The sequence below is a fragment of the Corvus brachyrhynchos genome, unplaced genomic scaffold (genome assembly GCF_000691975.1).
Source record: "Corvus brachyrhynchos isolate BGI_N302 unplaced genomic scaffold, ASM69197v1 scaffold187, whole genome shotgun sequence".
Classification (NCBI taxonomy): domain Eukaryota; kingdom Metazoa; phylum Chordata; class Aves; order Passeriformes; family Corvidae; genus Corvus; species Corvus brachyrhynchos.
In genome coordinates, this window is record NW_008239050.1 from 1,035,431 (window position 1) to 1,058,835 (window position 23,405).

The window sequence follows — 23,405 nt, forward strand, 5'->3', positions numbered from 1 at the left end:
CAACAGTACCAAGTTTTTCTACTCTCTCAAACCCCAAAGGATCTGGCACTACTGGGAAAACCAAAGAGAAGAAATGGATACAGACATACTCTCCTGGAAACAGCTGAGAAGGTCCAATTACCCAGTTGCTGTAAATCAGGTATTCCCAGAAGTGTGTAGAGAGCACACAGGCAAGAACCCTTAGCTATGTCTTCAAGTATTACCACACAACTCCAAACACTCTGAAGACACTGAATTCAGGCAAACACGGCATTCGGTTTGTTACTCACCAGATCTGTGTGAACTTTAAGGTGTGCTTGGAGCTTGTATTTATCTGGAGTGGAGTAGTCACAATGTTCTGTGGGACATTTCAGCAAAATATTACTGTGTTTCTGAATGACGTGACGCTTAAGGCAGTTCTTGGTGATGGAAGAATAATTGCACTGGGAGCAGTAATATAAATGTTCTCGAGTGTGTGTACGGACGTGCATGTCATAGTGCACCTGGTACCAGAACAACTTGCCTGAAAATTAAATTAGACATGAAGAAAGTGATTCCTAAACAATTGTTAGTAAAAAATTCAAAAAAATAACCAATTTTCTTTCAGGGCAAAAACACCCTGTTTGAATTCCATCCCTTTTGTCTTTAATGAAAACTTGTCTAAAGACCCTTCGCTACTGAAAATATGTTTACAAAACCAACCTTTGTCTAAAAAGATTATATGTCCTGAAACAGCCTAACAAGGGCAACTTTAATACATATCAATGTATTTATTTTCCTAAATAAAAAGTCCTTTATATCTGCTCTCCTATGCAAAGAATCTGAATTCAACTGTACATAAAGAGACTGTCAAAATATTTTTTGTTACTTTCTTTCATGTTACTCCTTCTTAAAAGCCTTTGTGGCATAATGGCACCAAAAAGCCCAGAGAAATTCATCTAAAGTACATTGTTATAGTGCTTCAAAAACTTGTTTTTTCAGACTTTGATTCCTTTCCCTTTTCAAGAATGAAAACTACAAAAAAAATCCCAAATTGCTTCCTTTCCAGTTATGTAAACACAAACATTTTCAGTTACAATAAGTGGGAATGGTGTGTTATTCCCACTTCCATAAATTAAAAAATCCGAACAATTACAATCAGGATAGTCTCGATTTGATACCATGTAATTAAAATTTTCATCTCAAAGAACTTGGTTCAAAACAAGACACAAAGTTATGCCTGTATATATGTACCTATTGTACAGAATGTATATTACCATGCATCCTCCTACACTATATGAAAAAAACTCTGAATTTTATACTAGGCTGATAATGAAGCTCAAGCATTAAAGCATGGGCTGAACTAATGCTGATCACATGCCTAAATCTGCTCTGCTTGGCCCCAGTGAAAGTTATGACTTGGGGAGAGGCATTTGTACAGAAATAATCTATCAAATTTCACATCAATAGAAAATTGAGCCTTGCAAAGCACTGCTTTGCTATATTTCACTAGGGGGGTTTTTTTGAGGAGATTTGACACATTTCACACTATTTGTACAGCAAAAAGCAAATCTCACTGGACCCCAGAATCCATACTGAACTACAAAATTAATGCCGCTGCAAAGATACACAAATATATCAAACATTGTAAACCAGAGGAGCAGGAAAAAGATGGCTCACTGCATAACACTTAAAAAATCCCAAACTACTAACTCTAATAACTCCACTGCTTCTTACCACAGTATTCACATTCCAAGTCTCCATAAACCTTCCTTATCCTCTCACGCAACTCTGTGTTCATTTGTCTCTTCTGCAAGCTGTCCAAGATCTGCATGAAGGCGACAGATCCAGTCCCCCCGTTGGCTGTAGCTGTGTTAGAAGAGGCTGCCTGTGGGCTGCTGGCTGCACCAGCTTCTGCTGCTGCCAAAGGGTCTGTGGGTTCTGCCAAATTTTGAATGGGTGGATTGCTCGTTTCTGATTCACTAGGAGGAGCAGACTGGATCCTCTCTTCAGGGACTGGAAGGTTCTCAGTCACTGTGTTGTTCTGACTCAAACTTTTGTCTTCAGACAGTAAAAGATTAATTTCTTCACCCTGCTCATTTACAGAACTGCACTGATTAACTGCCTCTTCATTTGGAGGAGAACCTTTTAACTCCTCAGGGCCAGCAGTACCATTTTTCAGTAGGAAGCAGTCTGATGCTACACAGGGCTGAATGCCTGGGACTACTATATCTGTTGTCTGACACAGCGTCTCTGCTACATTCTTCACCACAGGATTTTCAAATTCTAAGGAAAGGACTGCATCAATTTTTACATCACCATTCTGTTGACCATTATGGTTTACATCTGCAGCTGCTAATTCACCTTTAGAAGCAGATGGCTGTGGAGTGTTAACAGCATCAGTACTCGTGACAGTCGATTCACCCGCAGCTTGTGTCTGCTGCTCACCAAGGGCTTCTGGCTGGATGTCACCTCCTGGCTCAAGCAGGCAGAAGCTTTGGTTGATAGAGCTGTTAAAAACAGAATCCTCCTGCAGATCTGCATGCACGTCTTTGATGTGAGCACGGAGCCTCACAGAACTGACAAACTTCTTCAGGCACACAGAACACACATATACAAAAGGGTGCTTCCGAACGTGAAGCTCAAGGGCTTGGTATTTAGTGGCTCCATGACCACAGAGCTCACAAGCAAAGGGTCTTTCATCACCATGAACGAGCATGTGACGGTCCCGATCCAGTTCATTTTTGAATTTGCGCTCACAAATATGGCAGTCATACAGAAGTTGTCTTTTGCCCTCCCGTGTCATCAAGCGAAGCTCATCAAAAACATCTTTCACCTTTTTATCTTGAAGGTCATGAGTTTCCTTCATATGCTTGATCAAATTTTTAACATCTGAGTATTTCTTTTTGCAGAAACGACAGTGCTGCTTAATTTTCTTATGAACCCTTTCGATATGGACTTTGAGATGGCCTTTGCTGAGACAAGTGAAGGTACAATAATCGCAGCTGAACTTCTCCCCAGTGTGCTTCCGCAGGTGAACATTCAGGTTGGCTTTGATTGCACTGGCATAACTGCAGTAGGAACACTTGTAAGGTTTCTCATTTGTATGAATCCTCAGATGTGCTTGGAGGGAGTGTTTAAATTTGAACACCTTGTTACAGTATTCACATGTAAAAATCTTCAGTTGAGTTGGACCCAACCTGAAAAAACCCAAACAAACAGTATGTTTACAGTAGTGAACCTCGGTAACATAATGTGTCAGAATTTCCCTAGATATTCATAATGGACAGAAATGCTTAGTTTTTAAAAAAATGTATTTTCCAAAGGCATTTTAAATTATACAACTTACAGTTTATTGTTAGCTGTTCCTTTATTTAAGGAGCTCAGAAAAATACCCCAGTTTCATGAAAATGAATGGGGAAGCACTTCATTCATATTCTGCATGAACACAGATATAAGCGCTTCAAAATTACCTGCTTGTTTTCATTGCCTGCTCATATGGGGTTTGCTGAATGGCATATTCTTGATATCCTTTTCGTTGTGATGGGTCTTGGACTGTTGTGTCTGGAGTTGTGGCTTCACTTTCATGAGGAGAAGCCTCAAGAGGCACAATTTTTCTGGCTCCTAAAGGAAGAATGATAAAAATGCTCATTAAAAATCACATACTAAAAACATGCATTGTCTATAATATACAAGTGTAAATTAAACAATAAACTCTGTAATCATTAGCTCATCTATTTTAGTTTCTGTTGTTATATTCCTTTGCATAGAATGATGGACACAGTTCCAGAAGCTATCAGTACTTACACCATAGTTCTGCTCAAGTAACATGCCAGGACCGATGGTTTGGAGCATTATTCATGGTGCTTGATGCCTGCTACTAAGAGATCCTACCTCCAAGTATTTCCACCTTTAAAAGATTGTAACTCTTCTAAATAAAATTTAAATTTTTCTGTTTCTGCTTTATACAACATCCTTTGAAAAATTACGCCAAGCTTACAAATAAGGCTGGGGAAAAAACCAGTTTCACCTAAAAGACAGTTTAGTCTATACTTAAAAATCTGTACATAATTTCCTTAAACTCCTTCTATTTTGGGGCATATTGCCATCCCTCAGAATAAAAGAATATGTTTGGAACAGGCTCCCCAGGGCAGTGGTCACAGCTCCAAGCCTGACAGAGCTCAAAAAGCATTTGGACAACGTTCTCAGGCACATGGTGTGACTCTTGGGGCTGTCCTATGCTGGGCCGGGAGCTGGACTTGATCTTTGTGCAGCCCTTCCAACTCACGATATTCTGATTCTACATTCCAAGTGCACTTCTCAGTCTCCACTGGGAGCAGAAGGAGATCTACTGAATGCACTAAGACCAGATTCCTGAAGATATAATTTATAAAATACAGGCAGTATTAACATAAAATCTCTGAAACCACAGTGGGGGTTACCCAACAAATGGTAGGAAAGACTTAGGGACATTACATGGAGGAAAGCAGTGCTGTAGACAACAAGGATGTCTACAGATGGAGATTCTGTGGGTCCTTCAGACTGATTTAAAGTGGGAAATTGAGATATTTTGAAAGGAGGCCATTTGGGAGTGTGTAAAGCCATTGAAGCTTTTCCTATCAGACTGGACATCAGCCAACTGTAACTAAACAGGGTAAGTAAACTGTAATAGCTCTGTTGCTCACTAAACTGGTTGCATCTAAAACCAGCCTTTTTGGACTACATTTTATTAAAAATGCTTTCAGTTCTGTACTAAAGATTCTGCAGGTTCATCAGAACCGATCTTCCAAGTTTTCACCCTAAATGTTACCAGAACATTAAAACTTCTGTTCTTCCTGTTCCTCCCTCTCCCACAAATGTCAGGTTGTCCATAGGATTTCATCTCCCAAATTGCACTGTGGTAGGGCCAGTGAGATGGGACCTTGTCATTACAGCACAGGAGCCATGGTTCAGTGGGTTCAGTATAAAGGTGATAGAATAGACATTACACACCAGACAAGTGTTCCAATATTTCAATACTTAAAATAGAAGCAAATTCTATATTTAGAATGACTCAGTTAAAAGAAAATAGGTCTTAAACTGCTTTATATGCATGGTTGCCTCTTCTAGGCCTCCCATTTCCTGCCTGTGAGACAAAGATCCTCATTAAATGCTCCACACTAACTCACTTCTGTGCCCTTCTGCATTTCAGGATGTTTGAGCATTTCCTGAAAGGACTGCTGAACTGTTTTAATAGACCTTCATACTACCACTATAAAAATTTAATCATCTAAATTGGGTGAACTAAATATATACTCACTAGATAAATACTAACTCACCAGTATTTTGCATACTTTGAGTGGGCAGAATGCTCCAAGGTTATCCTCATGTTATTGCCTCTAAATTATCTATGCAGTTCACAGAGAGACAAATGTCTTTAAAAGCCTAAAGTGGGAGATCTAGATTTTCAGACATGCTGATGAAGTACCTGCTCACAAAAGGCAATCACGTCCCCTAGTGGGAGGTTGCTACTTCCCACCCTTAGAAGATAGGGAAGCATTAAGAAACATGAGATATCTCCATCCACTTGGGACGCTGACTGAGGGTACCAATGGACCAGCAGCCACAGCAATCACCACTAGATCACAAACTAATGACTACAGCATATGACCAGGAAGTGAGAAAACCTCTAGGGCCTACCCAGCCTAGTCCCCACATGTCCCAAATCCCAAAAGAATGTCCTCAATATTCGGGCTAGGGAAATGCATAAGAACAAGGCCAACAGACACAAGGCCTTATTTTTCATTAAAATCATCATATGCCAGTAGGGAAGATAAAGGTTTTCCTAACCGTTTGCCTAGACAATCATTTCAAGAAGTGAGAGCATATAAATACTTGGGGGGGGAAGGAAGTTAACTGTACTGATCATTTCTTTCAGAAAAATCCTTCCTCCAGCACTATCATATCTCTATTTTAAAGGCAGAATCAACTTTAGTTCACTAGAATTTATTTATGCCTTTTGCTTTCCTCTTTTCAGTCAATATTATCTAAGTAAATCTGCCTTCAGAAGAATAAGATTTGAGCTCCTCATGACATTCTAACAGCAGCTTCTACAGATAAGCATTACCCAGTGAGCCTCATCTCTGGCTCAAACTCAGAGATGCCTTCCAATCTCTCACAGTCTGTCCCTTGGCAAAGCAGCTTGTCCTTCACTACAGAGTTCTCCATTACTTATCAACAGTCTAAAAGGTAAAAGAATTATTAAGAATGGATCAGAGATACACCAGGAAAGAACATCAACCAAATTCCTACTAATTCAACTAAATTCTGCGAACCTCCTGAAGCTTCAAGTACGGATCACAAAAAAGGATAAAGAAGAACCAGAAAACAGTAACAAAATCAGAGGTATTTTGTTTGAGAAAGGGATAAAGGACTTGGCGACCTTCAGCATGGAAAAGACAGAACTGAAAGTGAAATATCAGAAAAACCTCTAAAATTAGCAATACTGTGAAAAAAAGGTGTGAATGATCATTATCTCACAACCCACAAAAGAACAGTTCAGTAAGAAGTCAGCAGACTTAAAATAAAGAAATATGCCCTTTCATCCCACGTGTAATTAAATTATGGAACAATTACTGCATAATGTCACAGAGAATGAAAATATAAATGCATTCAAGATGGGATTTAGACAAATTAATTGATATATATGAAATATGATCATCTAGATGCAAACACCAGCTCAATAACTGTCAGAATCCATGAGACTTTACACAATAAGTGTCTTATTTCTTTCCTGTATAGATGCTGCAAGCTGACTTTAGAGACAACTGATCCAACTAGACCAACTACTTTTGCTTTAAAAAACGACTTTAGCTGAAGTTTAAAAAAAAAAAATCTTCACAATGTAGGTACTCTGGTCTGTATAGTTAAAATAATGTGCTATGGGTATTAAGTGAGTATTTGTTTCTTACAATCTCTTTTTGAAGGAATGTATTTTTCCAGCTTCTACAGTATCCTGAGGAATATGGTCCAAACGTGTATGATCCATGGTAAGACAGCTCTGAAAGTCAAATCACCAGAAACCAACCCTACCCATAATCCCCAAAGGTCTCCATGTAAACCTATCCCTAACCCCCAAAACAAAGCTCAAAAAAAGCAAAAAGACCATTTAATAGGTTAGGTCACCGTGAGGTTGAACACATTTTAATTCAGACAAAAAAAAAAGAAAAACTCAGATCTGTGTATGAGGGGATGAAGATTCCTAACCCTTTCAACAGCTGGACATTAGGTTGGCTGAGCTAAATCAATCTGTAAAACCATGATAACATAAACACCTGCTCACATTCAGAGGGGAAAGGTTTAATTTTCCTAACCTTGCCTAATTCGATATTTGCTTTCAGTCAGCAAAAGGACAGCATCTTTTCTCCAGCCTCCATTCAACTACATGTTGGTGATGCTTGAAAAGTACCAGCACAGGAGATCATGAAGATGAAGAGGATTAGAGAGGGGATCTGCCTAAACTCTAGACCATATCTCTCCTTCTGCAAATATATTATGAGTTTTCTAGTATGTTTTATTACAAAAGTGCATCAACAAGTTGGCACAACGATCCAAAGGGCAGGAAACAGGTTGGAGAACAGCACTTGCTTGTGACAGCAGTCTGTACTTACTGACCAAGACTTGAAAGACTATGAAAAAGGAAAGTACCAATCCTCCTCCTTGCCCTGAGAGGCTCATTTTGTTTGACATTAAATCCATTCAGATGCGTCATAAACCCACAACCATCATTCCATGAGCTACAGAACAGAAATTATCTTAAACAAAAAAGACTTTTATCAGTTTAAGAGAAAAGACTGCCACCAGTTAAATTAAGTCAGTGCCAAAATAGTAAGCAAAATTACATTCTTCCACTTCTTCCCCACTGCGCAAAAATTTCGATTGAAGAAGGAGCCAAGTGTTCATAGATTACAGATAAAATCTTCTCACACAGTAAAGGGGAACTCAGCTGGACTTTTAAGGACAGTGGAAATCAGGGAGAGAAAAACCTTCACACTGCTGTATAAAGAATTTGTAGTTGAAAAAAATCCAACTCCTTTAGAAAAGAAAAAATAATTACCCTCAAGAAATTCAAGACTTCATGCTATTTTTGTATTTCTTGAAAAAAAAAAAAACCAACAAAACCAAAACCAAAAACGGTTGATGAAAAAATGAAGATCGTCTACCACTGGCCATCTTCACAGGCACTTAAAACAACTCTCCTAGTAACAAGCTGAGTCTTTAAAATATTTCAGAATTTACATAAAACAATAATTTAAATGTTCAAATCTCTCCTGAATGAAACTAACTGAGCACGAATTATAAATTGGTTTTAAAAACCTCGATAATTTACAGAATTTAAACATGGGAAATAACATACATTAAAAAAACCCAGAAGATGGAATATTTGGCTGAATTTACTCACTTGTTCTTAAAACCAGACTATGAAAAAAGTGTCTGCCACTCAAAACAATTTTCAGAAGTGCATATTGCAGTTCACCTGCTTAATTGTGATGCTTACAAAAAACTGTCCTGTGTTTGATCTGATACCTTGGTGTGCTCATGAACTCAGCATTCCTTCTCTTGAAGGTCTCCACATCCCTCCAGTTATAGAGCCATGGAATGGTTTGGGTTGGAATGGGCTTTAAAGGTTGTCTAATTCCAACCTGTCTGCTGTGAGCAGAGACACCTTCCAGCAGACCAGGCTGCTCAAAGCCCCATCCAACCTGGCCTCGAACACGTCCAGGGATGGGGCATCCACAAATTCTCAAAGCAAACTCTTCCATGCCTCATCACCCTCACAGTGAAGAAATTCTTCCTACAATCTAATCTAAAACTACCCTTTTTCAGTTTGAAGTTATTTCCCCTTATCCTGGTGCAGGACCCTGCACTTGGCCTTGCACTTGGCCTTGCACTGCAAGAGCTTTTCCCAGGCTCACCTCTCAAGCCTATCAAGGAACTTCAGCACCTGCACAGAAAAAAAATCTACAACTTCTATTCAAACTGTATTTACTCTGTGGGTTAATGCCAGCTTTCAGACTTCTAAAGCTGTAAATCTATTACCTTTCATATACCTCCCAAGGAAACATTACAGAAGAGGAACACTGGGGAAAATCAATGTTGCCCAAATGTCCTTTCTGGGAAGTTAAAAACTGACTGATCCTGTTTGTTCAAAGGGATTTTGAAGACATCACTTTAGTCATAATCTACCAAACACATGATATAAAGCATTGTCCCAAACCTCATTAGTGCACAGCAAAATAACAGCAAAGTGTTAATACAATGCTTCTAAAGAATCTTTTATTTAAGAAAGGAAAAATACAGTCTAAGTAGTTCCTTATTACTGGGAATAAAATACAGCTAATTCTTAAAGCCTTCTCTATTTTTCTGATTGTCATCTGAAATCTTCAAACAGAATTTTACCATAGGGGACACAAAAAGTGATATTTCTATGCAGCTTTAAAACTGGGTAACAGGTGGGTACAGATTGTTAATGCTTGCAGAGAAATACTAAGTTTAGATAGTGCTTAAGCACCTTTAAACTTTATTTTGAACTTAACTTTACAGATGGTCTAGCACACAGAAAGCAGAAAAGAAGGGAGAGTTGTTTTCTCTATTTATATTCGTCTACAGCAGTAACTCATCTCTTCAGCACATGATAAATCTCCAGAAAAATGACTATGAAAGACTGTGAAAGATCTTCATTAAAAATTCCAGACATTAAAGTATTACTGAGAAAGGGGAACTGTCTAAGAATTGCTAGTGACATTAAGATATAGTTAGATCATGGAAATTAATGGGAAAAAAATAGAAGGAAAAGCAATGAAAAATAAATTAAACCATAATTGCATTAAATAAATTATTTTTCTTTTGAATCTTCAGAGTTAACCACTTATATTGTATCTCTAGAATTTCCAAATTCTGAAAAGTTGGGTGACAATTCAAAACTTTTTGAAGAGTACTGACTTTTTTATTACACATAATTTAGCTGGGAACTTGAATGTAATAAGATTAATTGTCAGTCAAATGGATGAGAGGACCTTCAAGAACTCCTGCAGGTTCACACTTGACCATAAATCTTTTTGGTTCATTAAAGCCTTCTGAATGCTTGATGTACTATGCTCAAGTACCTCCAAAGTTGAAGTTGTTTTACTCTTTTGAGTACCTCAAAAAGCATATGTGCAAAGAAAACCCAAAATTTTGGTTGCACAAAGAAGAATTTTACTAGGTAGTACTTAAGGCACCAATTTCCTCTCCTGTATCACATGCTTCCTACATTTGCTTCATTATCTGTATTTGCTATTATTTCATTTGCCTTTTTCGGCCAGTTTTATAAGGAAATGGATCTTTGATTGCACTATCCACCACGTCTTTCCTTCCCTTCTTGGAAATTCTTCCAGTTCTTGCTAGAAATGTAAAGGCCTAAGATAAAAACCCTTACAAGATGCATAAAATTTAGCACCAGGAGAGGGGAATCCTCAGTTATGGCTCTTTCCAAAAGCCCTGAGGAAGAGAGGTTTGTATATATCCATAGAGTAACACCTATAGGAACCCACTTTCCAACATCTCCATGAGCCCCTGAACCAGCATATCACAGATCTCAATATCAAAAGATATTAACACAGAAAATCCTGCTAGCTTCCAACCCACAACAACGAAATGAAGACCTTAGAGTTGTTCTGATAGAAACAAGCAAAACAAATACTCAGAAATGTTAACAATAACAAAAAGGAGAACAATAAAACTACAAAGCTGAAAATAATGCACAAAACTATTAACTGACAGTCAGTCAGAATAGTTAATGGTTTATAACCAGCTAATGGTTTATAAAAACAGTCAAATGCAAGTCTAGTTTTAAATAAATATTTGAAACATGTAATCATTATGTAGAACTTGATTTTCAAATATATACACACTTTTCTGTTCTCTGGTCAGTGCTTTATCATTTTCTTCTTTAAAACTATTCACAGACTAAACATAACTGATGCTAATGCAGTAGCTGATGTTAACTACAGCCAGGTCCAGCATTTCTTGTACCTATGAAGAAATGTGACAAGTTCTAAAATTATGTAGCTGCCAGATGGGGAGGCTCTGTATCAAGACAATCAAATAATGCTAAATATTTTTAACACAATAAATATCCTAAGCAATTTGGTCTTAAAGCAATGAATATTTTATACAGTGTCAGTACAATAAAAAAAAAAATATATATAATTGGTGATTTTGATTACCTGGAATAGTTTCATGGGCTGTCAAAACCACACTTATAATAGGATTTTTAGCTCCTGAAACCTGCTCAGTCTCCTTAGTTGATGCTGTTTTCTCTGTTTTCTGAACTCTGGGCCTCTTTGGAGTTTTTTCTCGCTCATCTTCCTTCCTGTCAAGGTCAACGTCAGAATCATTACCTAAAGAGCAAACATCAAAAAGAGGGTAACTATGTACAAAAGCAATGCAGGTAACACAGTCACTAACACTGCACAAAAAAAAGGGGGGGAAATTAATGCTACTGTAGAAAGAAAGACATGTTATCTAAACAAGATCTGCTGCATGATCCCTAAAGGGGAACTTTTTTCCCCTCTGTTTAATAAAACTGGTATGATACTTAAACATAAAGAAAATAAGAGAGAAAAAAAAAATCAAAATTTTCAAAATGAACTCACAGAAACATGTGTTTCTAAATTCATTCACATTATTGTGGATTTCTGCGAAAATTCTAAAAACTTGGTCAAAGTTCTCATGATTTTGCAATTAATGAACAATTTATTTTTCTCTTTTCCATATTTAATTGTTCTGACAAATTTAGGATTATTTCCTTTAGTACTGGCTTAATTTTCAATCTTATTTAATGGAAAGTCTTTTGACAGTCTCTTTGGATTAGACCTTTTTCCTCTCCTGTTATTGTAAATCAACAGCCAGAAACATAATTATCATTTTAGTGTTGGTTCAAGAAGAATTAGGGTTCAAAACAGGTCTTTGGTTCAAACTAACTCTCAACATGTAACTCCTCATTTTGAAGGCTGCACTTCCAAATTATTCCCTGTTGCTATTCAGAATGTCTTCAGCCTCTTCAACTGGGTAAGTTTTGAACCTGTTAACTAGAAAGCCACACAATAGCTGTATACAAAACACTCTTCTGAAATAAAAGAGCCAGTAATCAGCTGAGTTACTCCTTGAAGCTACTTCTTTCTTAAAGCAAATGAGGAATTCCTTACTGAAATTCTAAAAAATAAAAAGTAAACGTAAAACCAACCCCAAAGGTCCTTACATATAAGTAATTAGCAGCATAGATAAAAACAGAGAATTCTTAAGTTTATACCAGTCAAACTTCTTATATCAGATGAAGCGGTAGAAAATGCAGACAAGAGAAAACAAAGTCGGCAAATTAAGGCATTATGCAAATGTTCTAGAGGTAATGAACGAGGGAAGAAGAAACTAACGGAAGAAGATTATACATAAACCCAGTGAATTTTTCTTTTTTTTTTTCCCTCTCTCAACCTACATCAGTTGATTCTATCTCCACAGTAAGTAAAAACGACGGAAGAAGAAACTAATGGAAGAAGATTATAAATAAACCCAGTGAATTTTTCTTTTTTTTTTCCCTCTCTCAATCTACATCAGTTGATTCTATCTCCACAGTAAGTAATTCCAAGTAAATTCAAAGTGTGCTGGAGCTGCTCTACTGAGATAGGGAAACAAAATATAAATAAAAACACCAGTAAGAGCAAAGCTGTAGGGTGTTCAGACTTGTTTCCCACATGCAAACAGCAGAAGCAGTAAAAAGATACACAACATGGAAATGGCTGTTTTAATTCCAGTAATATTTTGTAAATACTCAGCTGAGACTGAAACAAAGTCTGTCTCTGTGGTCTGACCATAATGAACAAAGGTTTGAAATGTGCTAGCTGTTCCTTACAAAACTGAAGGACAGAAGCAGAAGTTAAACAGCAGGGTAGGGCTGATCATGTAACTACCACCTGTATAAACCACAATTTCTTTACTAGACACAGAACCAGAACGAAACAAGGAGTGCAGGAACAAGTTTAGCTTTCTCAGGCATACTGACACACAAACCTGTACACTGATCTAGTGTACAGACACAAATCTCTACAATGATCTAGTTCTGATACTTAAACAGTAAAAATTATTCCCTAATCCGATGCCTGTTGACAGCAGTAGCCCCATTCTACCCCTGTCTGAGAGGAACAAGCATCTTCCAGAAACAATTTGTTGGTAAGGAGCTGGGGTGCACACATTGCCAACGCTTTTTGCTACAAACAGAACTATTTCCTAGTCTGTTAACCTGAGACTTAAAAATCCTTCAAACCAACACTACCTATCAAACCACCAAACCAACAAAAACCTTAACTTTCAATGGTAGCTGCTTTGCTCCTGAACTCACTCTACACCAAAAAAAACACCTGAGGTGGAAGGTGTGCTTTAGGAAAGGATTAAAAGGGAGACAAAAACATGTTTTAATGAAAAAGAGCTTCAACTTCGACCACAGGGCTCAAACAGCCTTTTTATAGTATAGGACCATCTCATCAGTATTTAGTTGCCTTCCTGGAAAAAATTCCTTCAGTGTTAGCATCATGGATTAGAGTGTCAAAATAAATGATTTTTCCATCACAACTAGGACAGTTCTGCTGTATAAGAACTACCATGGGTTATAAAGGATCACCCTTGGATGATTTTAAGATTATTTATGAGAAAATGGAGTATATGCCACTTGAATAGCTAAGCTGAGTTTCTCCAGGCAGGAAAGGCCTTGGCTTGCTCCTGAACAGGTTTGTTTGGACAAACTGTCTCACTCTGCACCTCCCTCAGCTCAGCACTTTGTCAGCTGGCACCTGGATCCAACAGACAAAGTGACCTCCCCTCCCCAGTGTCAGGCGCTTCCAATGCCGGTTTGTCTGTGCAAGAAACACAACGCTGAGCTGTGCCTTCTAACACAATTAAGAAATGCTCACGTCTGTTGATCAGCAAAGCTGCTGCCAGCTCTGAATTTATCAGTTCTTCCAGAGTCCCACTGAGGTGGATCATTCATCTGTCCCATGATTCTGTTGGAGTCACTGACTGAAGGGACTGCTCTCAACATTTGTAATTGGATGTACGACATTTCGCAGGCATAGCTACACCACCTGAACTGGCGTGTTTTTAAACTACTCTTCATTCAAAGTACTATTTTTTAACCTCTAAAAAGTGGTATTTCATAGCAGGACAAGAGCAGCTTGGAAAAAAGAAAGTGAACTGGCCATATAAAATTAACACAGGCAATTGTTTCTCCTGCAGAGACTGAAATCCTACTTGCAGGAAGAATTAATTTAAATTAGAATCCAGCTGATGGCAAAACTATTTTAAACGAAGGCCAAAAGTGACATCTTTAAGAATTATGCAGGCTCCCACTTCAGTAGGATTGAATGGTTCACTCCAGACAAGGGATGGTAATCTGCCTTCCACCCAAATGCCATTCCCCAGCCATTAAATGACCTCTCTTGTATTTTGCCAGCCAGATCCAAATCATTAGCCAGAACTTTTAACTTGGTTTAACCAAAAAGAACAAAAATAGGTGTACACACAGTTTAGCTTACAAAACAGAAATTTGCTTAGGCAAACAAGCCCTCTATGAAAAAATATATTTACTAAGCATGTACATGGGGAAATTGGAAGTACAATGGACATTTTTTTAATCCCAAACTGTATTTGCTTTGTGTGGCCAGGTTTTGGTGGCAGGGGGGCTACAGTTTGGCTTCTCTGATGCAGATTTGGGTTTATTCCTCATTATCCTGCTCTGATTTGATTGGTAATAAACTAATTTCTCCAGGTTGTGTCTGTTTTGCCTGTGATGGTAACTGGTGAGTGATCTCTCCCCTCATGCTTTTTGTTATATTTTCTCTTTCCAGTCCATCTGAGGAGCTGCTTTCCAGGCACCCTGGAGTTCAGGAAGGGTCAACCTGCCAGATTTGAAAAAAAAAGTCACTTATTTTTGCTGTTTTAGTGAATGGGCCCACAAGGCGAAGGCAATCATGATGCATCAAAGGATCAAATTAGATGCATAGAGGATGTCAGTAACCAGTAAGGCCTGGTGACTCTGGAAAGAGTAGAACTATCAATGAGTCAGTGATCTCAGAGATCAATGCAGGTCACTAATTACAGAAGCTAAGAACTGCAGAGGCCGATTGCATCTAGCAGTTATTCCTCTGATCAACATATATGCAGTTTCAATAGAGTTTTCTAGTGATTTATTTAAACATCCATTATGTTAGGGATTTCAACACTTTTCTTGTCAACATATAAAAGACAGCAAAACATTTCATTACTTGGAAACCTCTATGAATATTTGAGCTCCAGCTCAAAACTTTATTATGTTTTTCTCTATAAAGAATATCACATGGAATAACTATATATATATATATTCATATCTTTTCAATATTTGCATGCTTAGCATATTTTAGCAATAGCCAAAACATTATTTTGGTCAAAAATACAAACCGCTGCATCATACGAGCTGCGATTAAGAAAGTTAACTCCATTACAGCCAGACACAGTGCAAAGTGAAAACATCTGATTATTAACCAGAGCTCCAAAGTGCTAAGCTTTACAAGAAATTAAAAACATGAGAAAGTGGTAAAAAAAAAAACCACCCAAACCACCAAACTACAGAAACATCTCAGAAGCATTAGAAAAACAGACAAAAGTAATTTCAAGTTGGAAAAGACATGGATAAAAGGAAAAAAAAACCCAGCCTGCATGTACTAGGTGAAATGTCAAAGACTAAGGGAGAAGATCCTATAGCCAAAGCTCCTTGTAAATTTTAGCCATCTATTTTGAACTGTGTCTGAAATGAAGTAGATATTATATTTCCAGAAGATTCAAAGACCTTCAATAAAATCTTCCATCCAGCTCTAAGAAAATTAGCAACAGAGGATTCAAGAAAAAATAATTGCTGATAAAATTACGGGTTCTAAATTGACTCTTAGAGTACAAAAAAGATCTGCCTGTATTTCTAAATACTTCCCTGAAAACGTAAGTTTAACAGTAAGCAGGAGTCAGAAAAATCAACTATAATCTAAAGGAAACATTAAGAAAAGAGCAGAACAGAAAAAAAGCCCCTCATGCCATGGCATGAACCAGGAAGGCCCTGCAGAGGGATCCAGACAGGCTGGATCAATGGACTGTGTGAGGCTCAATAAGGCAAAGTGCCAGGTCCTGCCCTTGGGTCACAACTGTTCCATGCAGTGCTCCAGGCTGGGGACAGAGCCTGGAAAACTGCCTGGCAGAGAAGGATCTGGGGGTGTGGGTCAATAACAGCTGAACATGAAGCCAGCATGTGCCAAGGTGGGCAAGAAGGCCAGTGGCACATGGCTTGTATCAAATTAATGCGGTCAGCAGGACCAGGGCAGGGATTATCCCCCTGTGCTGGGCACTGGCAAGGCTGTACCCCAAATCCTCTGCTCAGTTTTGGGCCCTTCACTACAAGAAAGACATTAAGGTGATGGAATGTGTCCAGAGAAGGACAACAGAGCTGGGGAAGGGGCTGGAGCACAAGTCTGATGAGGAGCAGCTGAGGGAGCTGGGGGTGTTCAGCCTGGAGAAAAGGAGGCTCAGGGAGGAGCTTATCACTCTCTACAACTCCCTGAAAGGAGGCTGGAGCCAGGTGGGGGTCAGCCTCTTCTCCCAAGTAAAAAGTGACAGTATGAGAGGACACGGCTGCAAGTTGTGCCAGGGGAGGTTTAGATCGGATATTAGGAAACATTTCTTCATTGAAAAGGTGGTCAGCCATCAGAACAGGCTGTGCAAGGGAAGTGGTGGACTCAGCATCCCTGGAAGGGTTCACAAGGTCTGTGGATGTGACACTTGGGGGACATGCTTTAGTGGTGACCATGGCAGTGCTGAGTTAACAGTTGGACTCAATGATCTTGGATGTCTTTTCCAAACTTAGTGATACTGTGATTATGCAAAAGGTTACAGGGAGTATTACAGAGACCCCTAGACAGAGAACACAACACAGAACATGACAGAGAACTGTTCTTGATCATTCCTCAAAGTTTTGAGCTACTGACTGTATTCACACTTTCTTAGAGGACAATAATAATGCACATGCTACTTTCATCTACATATTTAGAAACTGAAAAGTTGTCTCAAAGCAGTTCATATGTTAAAGCCAGAAGTGAAAAGTTTTCCTGTGATGGGACAGTAACCAGTAGACAGCTGAAGACTGAGTTTCCCAGATGTATTTCTTCAGGACAAAACCAGCCCCCCCAATACCTTCACAGTTTGCAGTCAAGATAGAAAGCTTCCAAAAACTGGAACCCCTTGTTATTTGTTTCTTATGATTGACTTTGCTTGATTGTTTTGCTTTTACCAGAGAATAAACAAAAAATGTTTCATCTGCCCAAAGCTGAGGCTATTTTCTTTACGAAGAAGGAAAAGGATGAGCAGTTTAGTTTGGAAAATTTGCCAGGGTGTTTTGCAGAGAAACAAACAAAGATAAGATTTAGGAGCTCTAATGAGCTAACAGGTCAAGAACAGGTAATCTGAGTTTATACTTTGACCTGAGAGTTTATTTTAAGAGGACATTAGAAAAGGTAACATTGCTAAAATAATGCAAATGTTGACACTGGACCTAGCGCATACAAACAGCAAAGGGCATGGACACTTGGAATGTCAGAGGTAAGACAGCTGGAGTAACTGTCATTATGTGTAGTTGAAAAGTTGTACCACTGATGACAGTAAAATATAAGCAGGTATTTTATCAAAGCAAGAGTTTCTCTGCTCTGTCATTATATTCTAAGCTTATTTTCATTAAACTTTGCCACAGAAGTTAAACTCTACATACTAGTGAAAGTAAAACAGTCATACTAATTTGTATAATAATGACAGACTGGACATAAAAGGGTAACAAAAAACTGGGAAAAAAAATCAACGGCAAATTTTGTCTACAAGCAGAATCCACAATATCATACTAAGTGACTGTAGCAAAAGCAAAACCTGAATTTTACCATCAACACAAAACTCACATAAAGCTAAGATAATATGGACTAAGTCATTGCTCTGTATGTTATGTGACATTCACCACAGAGAAAAGTTAAATAGATAGGTAGACAAGATGATTACTGTATGTCCCTTCCACTACTCTATTCTGAACGAATATTCACCGTTGTCTTTTTAAACAGATTTGGGTTCGATGCCCCAGGCCTGTGTGTGTTTAAGAATCCATTTGGACAATGCCCTTAGCAACAGCTTTAACTGTTGGTCAGCCCTGAATTGGTCAGGCAGTTGGATGAGATGGCTGTTGCAGGTTCCTTACAACTGAAAGTAACTCCATCCTGCTCTGTTCTGTACTAAAAATTTGGGAGGTTGAATATATCCAAATCAATCCTAAAGCTAAATTTAAACACTGAAATCTCATATGCCAATCATTCACATGAAGCTTTGTTAAAAAGAAGAGGGGAGTTTGACATTATTTTTTATACAGCAAAAGAAGCCATCCAGAAAAGCAGACTCTAAATCTATCAAAAGAAGAGAACAGAAGTCAGGTTTCCCAAGCCACAGGATAGGAGCACCTGTACAGGACCATCCATCCTCACCATTGTGTGATACTCACCTGCATGGCCTATACCACTTCTCACTGAAAATCTACAATCCCCTTTATGACAAACAGAACAGTTGCTAATGCAAAACAAGCGTTTCAGGGAGTTTTAAGACAATCATTAATGTAATAGACATTTTGACCACTTTGAAAGAAGGCTAAATACCTTGTCTAAGTTCAGTTTTGCTTCAACATGCTTTTTGTGCTACAAGAAACAGACAACTCCACTCCATTTAAAACCAGCACTGGGGATTCCGAGTCAGGTCTCACGGTGGGAACACACTGTTCCACAACCTGCTTCAAATATTTTTGCTGCATGTTTTCTTACCTCCATCTCCTTCTTCTTCTTCTCCTTCATTTAGGACAATAATGCAGATGTGTTTAGTCAGCTGACGCGTGTTGGAGAACTTCCGATTGCATTTCCTGCATTCCAGGCTGCCTGCTGAGACTTCAGGCAGTTCTGGGCCCTCTTCTGTCCCAGCTGGAGTTTCTTTGCTTGGAACAGGGTTATTTTCTGCCATGTCTTCATCCACACAAAACTTCTTAGTGGACCCTTTTGGTCTGCCCCTTTTCCTCTTTGCTACAAGAAGCTCTAGAAAAGAAAATTAAAGTTTACTTTAAACTATAATTAAATTCCACAGCTAATTAGCTAATATTCCCGATATTTGAAAAATAGGTGCCTTAAATGAGGTTTGAGAGGCGTTATCACAAAAGCTTAAAAAAGGTTAGCATCACACAAACTTATTTCAAGCAGTGGTATTTGCTGGCATTTCTGGTGGCTGCAAAGCAGTAACATTTGTGTCATTGAGATCAGCAGATGTCCAAGTGCCACAATTTTACATAAATTACACTGCAAGCACTCTTCTAGGCTACTGTATAACTCTATCAGCACACGTATTCTACAAAATTGCTCTACTGTGTTTCAACAGTCTACAAAAAGCTTTTTAATTTAAATCATTTTCAAAGAAATTATCCAAGTATTGAGATGTAATCAGAGAAAAGCAACTTATATTTTAGAACCAAAAGCTCATTGTCCTTTTAATATAGTGAACAATTACTCCTGAATATTTTCTGTGGTTCTTGATTATCAGTACTTTCTAGACAAAAGCTGGCATAAAAGATTGTTGGTAACAAATAAATTGCAGAAGTCATCCAAAAAAATGTTTCCCTAATTAAATCAGAAGTCATCCACAACTCCTAATAGGTACAATATAATTTTACATTTCCGTATTTCTGTAGAGGAAATATTGATGAAATCCATGAGATGCAGGGCACAAAAATGCCCGACAACATAAACTGTATTTTCTGCTTAAGACTTCTCTCATCACTGCTGTAGGATCACAGATACTGATAAATTGAGATTGACAATGTAGAAGTCTGAAAAAACCACAAAAAGAGAGAATATAAAAAAAAAATTCTAAACCACAAAAATTTTTCAAGCACAGGTGCCCAAAAACCTTACTGAATTGGTTATTTAGAGCATATGGAAAAATAAATTACTTAAGGAATCTTAAAGGAAGATGATTAAGGAGAACAGAAGAAGGTAGCATCATGTTATTCATAACCTATTCAGCACTTCCCTTAAATATACCAGGCAAACACAACCCACATTCGGAGACCACAGCTTTGAGTTGATCATGTAATTACAATCAAATGAAAAAGAAAGCATTCTATCTTCTTATAGAAGATAGTGAATACCTGCTTAAATAAATGTAATAAAACTGACAAAAACCTTACTATGAAGAAAAACAACTGTTTCCCATAACTTTTTGCAACCCTCCACCAGCATCCTGAACTTCTTTGCTACTCTAGCAAAAGTAGTCAATCATCAGCAAAAAATAAAGGGGTGATTTCAGTGCTCTCAAAACTTCTCTTTGCTACCATTCATGTTACTTTGATATCCATCCATCACAGCAACCAGTATTTGGTGCCTTCAGCTGAAGAAACTAACACACAATTAAAATAAACCCAACAAGAATTATCTTTACATCAAGCCATCAAAAGGTCACAGTTTGCTAAAGTGTCAAACATGAGGAATACAGATGTGGATGCTGGTCAGACTACTACAAAATAATTAAATCCAAGGGTTGGAAGAGTGAATGCAACCACCATATTCTCTGCATATGATATTCTTTTCATTCCTTTACAAAGCAATCATCAGATTGCCCAATAAATGGAAATGAAGAAAAATCAGGTCAAAGAGATGCTTCTTCCTGACTGTTTAATGCAAGCTTAATGAAAAACAGAATAGCATTTTCACATTAAGACAGAAATTGAAACAAAGTCTTGCATGCAAGTGGAAATAGGAAAACTGCTCCTTTAGATGGCTGGTGATAGAACCTCTGTTGTGGCTTACAAAAATGCAGTTCTTATCACTGTGACTGCTAATGGTGTGGCAAATACACAAAAAACATGCAAATTTTAGAAATGTTTGTAAATGTGTCCACCAGCAGGAGAATTTAAAGCAGTTCTCAAACATTTTAAAAGGTTTGGTGGCAAGATGCAGGCAGCAACAAACACAAGAACAGGAGGGCCCATGTGGGCAACTGACACATCACCAGAAGTCCTGAGGCTTGTGACAGTCATTTCTTGGTTTCCTTTTCCCAGGACAGAACTTATCTCAGGCCACTTTGAGTTAACAGAATTAAATTTTTAATGAGGCACATAACCATAAATTCAAGCTGTCTCTCTACCCAGCTTGCCCCCAGTGAGCTCTCCACACTGCATTATACTAATTCCAGCTCAAAGCACCACCTAAGATCAACAACACACAGTAATTTAATAGTAGAACATTGTCATTCATCTGCCAGTACATAACCAAGTTAATCAAACATTGCTTGTTAGAAAAAAGAATCTGTTTAACTGTTAAAAATAAAGTAGTATATTAAATAAAAAATAAAAAAAACCCCACCCTATCACTTATTTCAAGGATGCTTAGTCATAAATAGAAGTTTTAAATTGGTCATTAAGAAGACTTTTAATTAAGATTCTGTTCCCTCAAGAACAACTTAGTTGTTTCTGGGGATTTTGCACTCATTACAGACTGACTGAAACCAATCTTTATGCTGACTGCTACTGGATGAGCAATGGCAATATCCAGAAAAGACATTCTGTGCTATGCCGTATAATTATGTACTCCAAGACATAAAAAAAGATACTTCAGAGAGTAATGAATAAACTATATGTCTATTTTGATACTGTTGCTTCACAAGAATTGTTCGCGTAAGTTTCTCCAATTCAATCAATTTAATATAAAAAGTTTGTCAGCAGTCACAAAACACTTCTGCAGTGTTCACTTAAACATCCTGATCAAATTTTAACAGGTTGAGGCATTATGCAACATGAATCTTTCCCCAAATGCCAGTATTAAAAGCTTACATTTCATCAGTTACAACAGCACATGGCCATATTCAGAATCTTCTGCATAAGGTGTCACAAATGCATGCAAATAAATCTCATCCCCAGATGTATTTTGTTACTGTTCTGTGTTTGTATCACAGCACCTGCAACACCTCTTACCCCTCAGGTGTGAATGCAGGCTCTGGCTGCATCCTGTGTTCAGGCAAGGATGAGGCTGATGCACAGGCCATGGTTTTAAGTGACCTGAATAAACTAAAACTCCTTGGATACTCAGACATTCTTCAAGGTTTCAGAACCAACAGAGCCATGTATCACATAATCCAGATATAGCCTAAAACAAACAAGAATCCATCGGGGAGTAACAGTATGAATAGATGAACACAGGCCCATTGATGCTGCCCCTCAAATCCTCACCAATCTGACTAAGCAGTAGCAAAAGAAAGCTGAGTTTTTGCACTTTGAAGGAAATGGAGATCATTGTGAACAGTCATGAAAGGAAGCCCTAGGCTACACAGGAGTATGAATGATGACAGTTACCAGGTAAATACCTGCCATTTCCCAAACAATGATGTCACACTCCATTGCTGGAGAAAATATGACCTGTGCATATATGTCCAACAGCAACATCTCCCTGGCATCCTTGGTCCCACTTAATAAAAAAATGTTAACATCATTGTGCCAAAATGTCTAGGACAAATCAACTCTAAATAGGTCATGGCTTAACGATGGGAAAGTGGCGTGGCTAAACAAAATTCAGCAGAAAGCACTGTAAATAAAGTAACATTAGAGTAATATACATGTATTACATGCCTAGCACTTTACTTGTCCCCAGTACTTATAAAATCGTTAATTTATTAGTCAGGCAGAATAAAGAGCTCCATTAGCAAGTCAGCATTCACTCCTCTATCCCAACTCTGGGGCAGCTACAGCATTTACCAATACTTGGAAGAGAAATTACACTTTCAAAGGACAAAAATATGTTCATCTATTAGTCACTAAGTACTAAAAGTTGTAATTTCTCACACTGTCATTCACCAATTACTTCTCCTTTCAGTGACAATACTGAATTACTAACAAAGACTGGTTCACTGACAGATAATTGTATACTATAAACTTTCTAAATTTCATCTGCTGCAGATGCCATAGCAGGAGGGTAAAATTGATGCTTTGAAAGAAGAACTCTTTCCAAATCCTATGTTCATCTGTAGAATGCCCCATTTTTTTTTTTAAATAGAACACAGAAAATAATTGAATGGGACTTCAGAACCCTCTTCTCCAATCAATCTGTCTGATGGGAAAGGAGAATTGCTAAAGTATGACTAGATTATGACTTGAAAACTATGCAAAAGTAATTTACCTTGACATTCTTACTGACAGCAGATGGCAAAGGGTTGAGCTACATAACCTGATAAAGGTGGCACCATATGAACACATCAGATGAATAAAATTATTCACCAAGAATAATGAGAAAGATAAATTATGA

The 23,405-nt window shown here is 38.0% G+C and overlaps 1 protein-coding gene across 4 annotated transcripts in view; it reads right to left on the reverse strand.

Annotated features, from left to right (window-relative positions):
* ZFAT (zinc finger and AT-hook domain containing) overlaps window positions 1–23,405 on the reverse strand; it is a 70,316-nt gene that overhangs the window by 42,181 nt on the left and 4,730 nt on the right. For all 4 annotated transcript variants that reach the window (XM_017739058.1, XM_008637493.2, XM_017739059.1 and 1 more), the window contains exons 3-7: window positions 18,891–19,154; window positions 11,205–11,378; window positions 3,432–3,582; window positions 1,696–3,158; window positions 270–502 (exon numbers count right to left, since the gene is read on the reverse strand). In XM_017739058.1, the coding sequence (XP_017594547.1) occupies window positions 270–502; window positions 1,696–3,158; window positions 3,432–3,582; window positions 11,205–11,378; window positions 18,891–19,154 (2,285 nt within the window). The remainder of the gene's footprint in view (window positions 1–269; window positions 503–1,695; window positions 3,159–3,431; window positions 3,583–11,204; window positions 11,379–18,890; window positions 19,155–23,405) is intronic.